Consider the following 6,244-nt stretch of genomic DNA (forward strand, 5'->3'; position numbering starts at 1 on the left):
CACTTATCACGTCAAGGGCGTAGTTTTATGAAATATTTGATGTGGAGAAAATATTACTGAAGGTTGACAAAGTGATAATCCAATGATCATGCTGAATGCAGCTGATATCAGGTTAGATTATATATATTGTGAAATATATATAATTACTGAAGGTCATATATTGTGAAATATTTGCGTGGAATTATAAGGGGCAGAACAAATTAGGGAATCACCAGCACTTTTTTTAAAAAAGCTGGTGTTGTCCAGTGTTTAGTTACTGAACGAAACGCTGATAAGTGCGAAATTTGGCGCGGCAAAATTTCGCCCTCTAAAATTATTTCACTTTACTATTTGCTTAATTTATCATTTGTTTCCAACTTTACCAATCTCATCCGACATTACAAAAAATCAGAAGTTCAAAACCTATTACTTATATCAAAACCCATATCGGCATATCATTTTAGATTGTTCAAAAAATCAAAACCCATATCTTTCAGTTTCCATCGCCCGCTGTTCCAGTTCGGGTTCGCCGTTCGTAAGCCTCAGCCGCTGGCCCGCTGTCTCTCAACTCTCAAGCTTGCCCCCCTCTCTCGTCGTTAAATAACCTCCTGATTTCTTGTTTCAAAGTTGAGGGATTCACCGGAAACACAACTGATCGATACATGGCGCGCGCACATATACATACTTATATATATATATACACACGTCTATCTCATTTTCAGGGAGATTGCGATGGACCATTCCATTATGTAGCTTCTTGAAGAGGACGAGGTTACGTTTCTCTCTCTTACTGCACGATACATGTTTGAATATGTTCACATATATATATGGCTGAAATTTATTGGATTTATAAAAAAAGGAATTGTTGGGATAGTAAAATCGAAGTTATCATCATCTGATACGTTTACAGGACGAAACTATGCATTCTGGGGCGGATGTGGAGGCGTTCACTGTTGCTTTAAACAGGGACATTGAGGGCCACACCTCCACTTCTCAACCCTCTGATTCAGGCGTTTACAGGCATCTCTACAAGCTTTGGATTAAGGACGAGGTTCTATTTTTTATTTTCTGTAATTTTTTTATAATTTGATTATGGCCGCTCCCCCCATTGATTGATGAGAGATGTAAAGGAAGTAATACTTTGGATCATATATATGTGTATGTACATATATTGTTTCGATATGCACAGGAAATTTGGGAAAAAAATTGTTCTGATTTTGAATCTGATTTAATGTTTTTTCATTTTATCATGTTTTTTCATTTTTTTTAATCCTGTTTTTTCCCCTCCCACGAGGGAGGAAGAATAAGACAACTAGTTGTTGCATTCAAGAATTTGTCTATATATATATTTTTGTTCTGTACTCAAAATTTTCACAACTTTCCCGCCTACAAATAGGAATCCAATTACATTTTCTGTATCATGTGCTTTCTGTTTCTTAATCTTTTAATTGTACAGTGTCAAAATAATCTGAATTTTATTTTACTAGCTGAGTATTATATCATAAATATACATTTTACTTTCCTTTTATAAGGGAATTGTAATTATATTTTGTATCACTTTAGCCACGGTTATTAATTTTTTTGCATCAATTCTGTGTATCATCCTTCTCACGTTGAGTTTATCAGTTAAAGCATTAGTATTGCTGGGGTCTCTGTTTATTTTGAATGGTAAGTACAAGTCATGATACTTAGATGAGTTATTGCCATTTCATTTTTACAGAGGAATTTCAGTAGACAGAAATTAAGGATATTTATATTGATACATTCAATCGAGTCCCATTTATCTTCATCCATCAACTGCCTTGAATGAAAGCCTACCTTATTTTGAAAACGGATTAGAAATGGGCTTACACACATCCAGTGGAATATTCTGACCATCTATTCTCCACCCATCTTCCTTTGACCATGAAGCTGGAGAACAGCTGCTTGAAAACAGACTCAGCTTATCTGTCTTGCTGAGTTTGTGGATCGCTTTATATGTTGAATGCCTCAATTAGATGGCTTGAAAATAGTCATACCCGTAAAATTATTTCATGCTATTATCATGACTGATTGAAGATTCTGGTTTTAGTTATAATTTTTGTTATTGTTGTTTGTTCTTCGATTGCAGGCTCTCTCAAAAGCTTTAAGCCTATAACAGAGGATGAGTTGGTTTATCTTAGAGCTCAGTTTATGCTTTTGGACCCTAACAAAGATGGACATGTCTCGCTTGATAATTTCAAATACTTCCCTTTCTTTCTATTTGATCCTTAAATTGAAGTTGATTATGATTTCAGGGAATGATTGTTCTAATTATGGAGATGACATGATCATGTGATAAAAGAAATTATGTTCTGTGTTAGCCAGTTTTCTTATCCTCATTCCTTCCTATAAAGTCAAATTTATGGTCAAACGAGAACTGAAAACAAATTTGCAGGCTCTTGTGCGAAATGCAACTGACGCAATGAAGGAGTCAAGGATTCCTGATATTCTCAATGCGGTGAGGACTTTGGGATCATTATTGCTCAGTGAAAAAGTATATGATCATTGTATCTGATATTTATTCTGGTGTTTATGATATTTTTGCATGTTTAAATGCTTATAAAATGAGTAGTTCCTTGCGAAATAACCATTTTTGCTTGATTTTCTTGCTTGGTAACATGTTTATTTAATGATAAACAATCTTTAAGCTAAATTAATACCTGTTACTTAACTACAACTTCAGTTAGGTACTTCGTATAAGTTGGAACATGTCCAGGGTTATCTGCAGCAATCAAATAATCTATAGACTTTTTTTTATCCTATAAGTGCTTTTTGTCTTGTGAATCCTGAATATTACACTGAATTATTTTCTTCTTTTTTCAAGTTTAAAATTAACATTGCTTTTCCTGACTCTGGTGCTTGTCTTTTATTTAAAAGTAGGAGAGGATGCCACTTGAGTTAAGCCCTCTGTTGGACAAAATAATTGAATGTTCTCTCTAATATTGTTCTCTCACCCATAAAAATAAGCTTCACAACATGCAATTAAGTTCGAAATTAAAGAGTTCAAAAAACCTATTACAAACTCAATTAAAGCTTTCATCTTCCCAGACATAGAGTCACAACATTAGAAGTACATTTTTGAAAGAAAAAAAAAATTTACACTGCCAAATCCCAAATGGATCATACACCTTAATTGTCTGACATAAACCATCATTGCGTCATATTTCTATCATGAAGCGCCTGAGCTACCACCCTACCATCTCAATCTCCATAATTTCTGAAAAAAGTACTCTATTATCATCTAAACTGATAAATACGGAGTGAAACTTTTCACTTACTATGGATATGCCAATGTTAAAGAACTAGAAATCAGTTACTTATTGCACCTTCTAAGATAGCAGCATCAATTATAAAAAAAAATGTAGTCTTCATTGAGTCCGGTGGTTACTTGTCTCAACCTTCTCACCTGCACGGAATTCAATATTTTAAATTATTGAAGGTCTACTTTTATCGGGACGTTTGATGAAAATTAAACCATGGATGATCTCTGTAACTAGGAATATAAAAAACTGAATAAGAAATAGATAGATGCTTTCATGTGCCAACTCACTTACAATTTTTGATTAATTGAAGTTTGATCTTCTTGAGTACTATTAGAGCATCTTTCATGTTGATCCTCTCATGGGGTGATTCGGCTGAGCATTTCAAACCCAATTCCATGATGGATGATAGACACTGCATCTTTGCCGTATAGTTCTCTTCCTCTAGCCGTAGCAAGTTGGAATCTACAACGTGAATGATTGCATCAGGTAATGACTGATTTACCCAATCCTTCAGGCTCAGATCTCCAGCAAATAAATCATCAGTGGGTTTTCTTCTTGTAAATATTGCCATCAACACAATACCGTAACTGTAAACACCAGACCTTGTTGATACTGATCCTTCCAATCTATACTCGGCATCCAACATAATAATTAATAAAAATGAATTGATGTGTTTCGGTGAAATTGAAATTTTGATAAACTAAATTGAAATTTTGATATGAGAAAAAGAATACCATAACTAAGATTTGGACAAAAATTGAAAGCTAAAACCTTCACCTGGTGTAATATACCCAATTGTGGCTAGAGTCTTGGTTTGTGTAACGCTATCCCCCTGTTCTAAGAACTTTGCGATGCCAAAGTCACTTACATGTGCGACCATATCTTCGTCTAATAGAACATTGTTCGGTTTGAGGTCACAGTGAACCACACGTGTTGAGTAATCATGATGGAAATAGTCCAATGAACATGCCACATCTATCATGATGTTTAGTCTTTGCAAGATATCCAAGTAGTAGTTGTGAATATAACCACTTTTCTAGACTCCCATTAGGCATGTACTCAAGTATCAAGGTCTTAAAATCAAGGTTAGAGCAACTGCTAATGACTTTAGTGAGATTCCGGTGATGAATGTTGCGCAGAATTTCGCATTCTGTGTCAAAACTCTTGAAAGCGGCTTCTTGTTGCACATTGAATACCTTTACAGCCAAAATAGTCCCATCTATTAGTGTAGCTTTGTAAACTGAACCAAAACTCCCCATGCCAAGTAAATTGCTTTCACTAAACCCATTAGTTGCTCGCACAAGTTCATGGTATGAAATTCTTTCACGTATTAACCATGGGTATCAATTGGGTTCGAATTGGAATTTCATTTATCCACCATCGACTTCTTAGGCTAAAAATTAGAATTGTTGAGGCAAGAAGTACTAATGCGATAGGCAACAAAATACAAATCATTAATTTTTTCTTGGATTTTTGAAGAGAACTAATATAACAAGGCTGGACTTGGAACCGAGGAGCACCACACAATGCTTCATTTGACAAAAATAGATCGATTTGTGAAATTTGCAAAAGGTCCTCCAATCGGAATTTCTCCTCTTAATCTATTGAAAAATGCATTAAAATATTTAAGATGCAAGAGTGTCTCCAACGACTTAGGAATTTGACCGGACAAGTTGTTTTGGGAAAGATCCAAGAATTCCAAACTTACCATGTTGCCAAGTGGACTCTGGAATCGATCCTTGTAGTTTATTATGTGCAAAGGTAAGACTAGCCAAGTCTTGCAAACCTCCAATGGTGCTAGGAACATTACCTATGAATTTGATTCACCGATAGATCAAGTACCGTTGCTACCTTTAAATTTCCAATCGCTTGTGGTAGATATCCACTAAAAGAATTAGAGGACAAGTTGAACTGCAAAAGATTTTTGAGATTCCAAATGTTTTCAGGTATGCTGGAATTTAATCTATTGGAGTCCAAATACAGATATCTCAAGGAAGTAACATTCCCTAAGCATTCAGGTATGGTTCCAAACAATCTATTTTCACTCAAACCTAAGTCACCCAAGTTCAGCAAATGGCAAATCTCCTTTGGAATGGATCCATCTATTCTGTTGTCCTCAAGATGAAGTCGTTGTAACTTACTCAACCCTTTGATTGTTGTTGGAATAACCCCAGTCAAGTAGTTGCCAGATAGATATACGGACGCTAGGTTCCTTAAATTGCCAATCTCACTAGGAATATTGCCCTTAATTCCACAACCACTTGCAGAAATAGTTTCGAGAGAATCGGAGAGATTACCGATGGAGACCGGAAGAAATACGTTTAAAGGATTTTCATGTATCCACAATACTCTTAATTGTCTGCAATTGGTTAAGGAAGTGAGGAAGCTCAATTCTGGCAATGAGGGTTCACTAGTGAAATTGTTTCCTCCTAGGTGCAGAAATTGGAGGAGTCCTAAATTACCAAGTGAGCTGGGAATTGAACCTGTGAACCTATTAAAGGCAACGTCTAGATGAATGAGCTTAGAAGCATTTGAAATAGAATCAAGGATAGCTCCACTGAAGTTATTCATTCCAAGAAAAATATATTCAAGATTGGGTAGAGTCTGGCCAAAACTTGATGGAAAATTGCCCGAGAAGTGGTTGTCACTGAGTGAGATCGCTTGTACTGTTGAGATGTTGAACAACGTTGTTGGGATGCGTCCTGTTAGCTTATTCGAATCCAACACTATTCTTTCTAACATAGGGAGTTCGCCAATCTCTTGCGGTATCACACCTGCTAAGCCATGTAGAGGACAATGAAATGTAACTTTTATTCGTGGGAAGTATTGAGAATCACTGAATAAAGAAATAGCAAAAACTAAAAGATGAAGGAAGGAAGAAAGCAATAATCTAGTAACCCATCTCCCCCAAAGGGTAGGTCTGGTTTGTTTTTTTCCTTGGAATCACTATATTTATTACTCTAAACTTTATGAAAATATTA

General features: G+C 35.6%; 1 protein-coding gene and 1 long non-coding RNA gene across 2 annotated transcripts; one reads left to right on the forward strand and one right to left on the reverse strand.

Moving 5' to 3' along the window:
- Positions 1 to 306: 306 nt before the first annotated feature.
- LOC132294770 (uncharacterized) lies at positions 307 to 2,597 on the forward strand. The gene is made up of 3 exons (XR_009478208.1): positions 307 to 750; positions 890 to 1,030; positions 2,090 to 2,597. It is a non-coding gene; the product is annotated as an uncharacterized LOC132294770 (long non-coding RNA).
- A 949-nt stretch (positions 2,598 to 3,546) lies between these two features.
- LOC132270700 (probable LRR receptor-like serine/threonine-protein kinase At3g47570) lies at positions 3,547 to 6,005 on the reverse strand. Its single transcript, XM_059771892.1, has 2 exons — positions 5,074 to 6,005; positions 3,547 to 3,889 (listed from the first exon to the last, which is right to left on the reverse strand). The coding sequence occupies exons 1-2, from the start codon at positions 6,003 to 6,005 to the stop codon at positions 3,547 to 3,549; spliced, it is 1,275 nt and encodes a 424-aa protein (XP_059627875.1).
- Between the last annotated feature and the right edge of the window lie 239 nt (positions 6,006 to 6,244).

Source organism: Cornus florida, unplaced genomic scaffold, assembly GCF_030987335.1.
Source record: "Cornus florida cultivar Cherokee Brave unplaced genomic scaffold, ASM3098733v1 CherokeeBrave_3.0.0_Hap2_Chr01, whole genome shotgun sequence".
NCBI lineage: Eukaryota > Viridiplantae > Streptophyta > Magnoliopsida > Cornales > Cornaceae > Cornus > Cornus florida.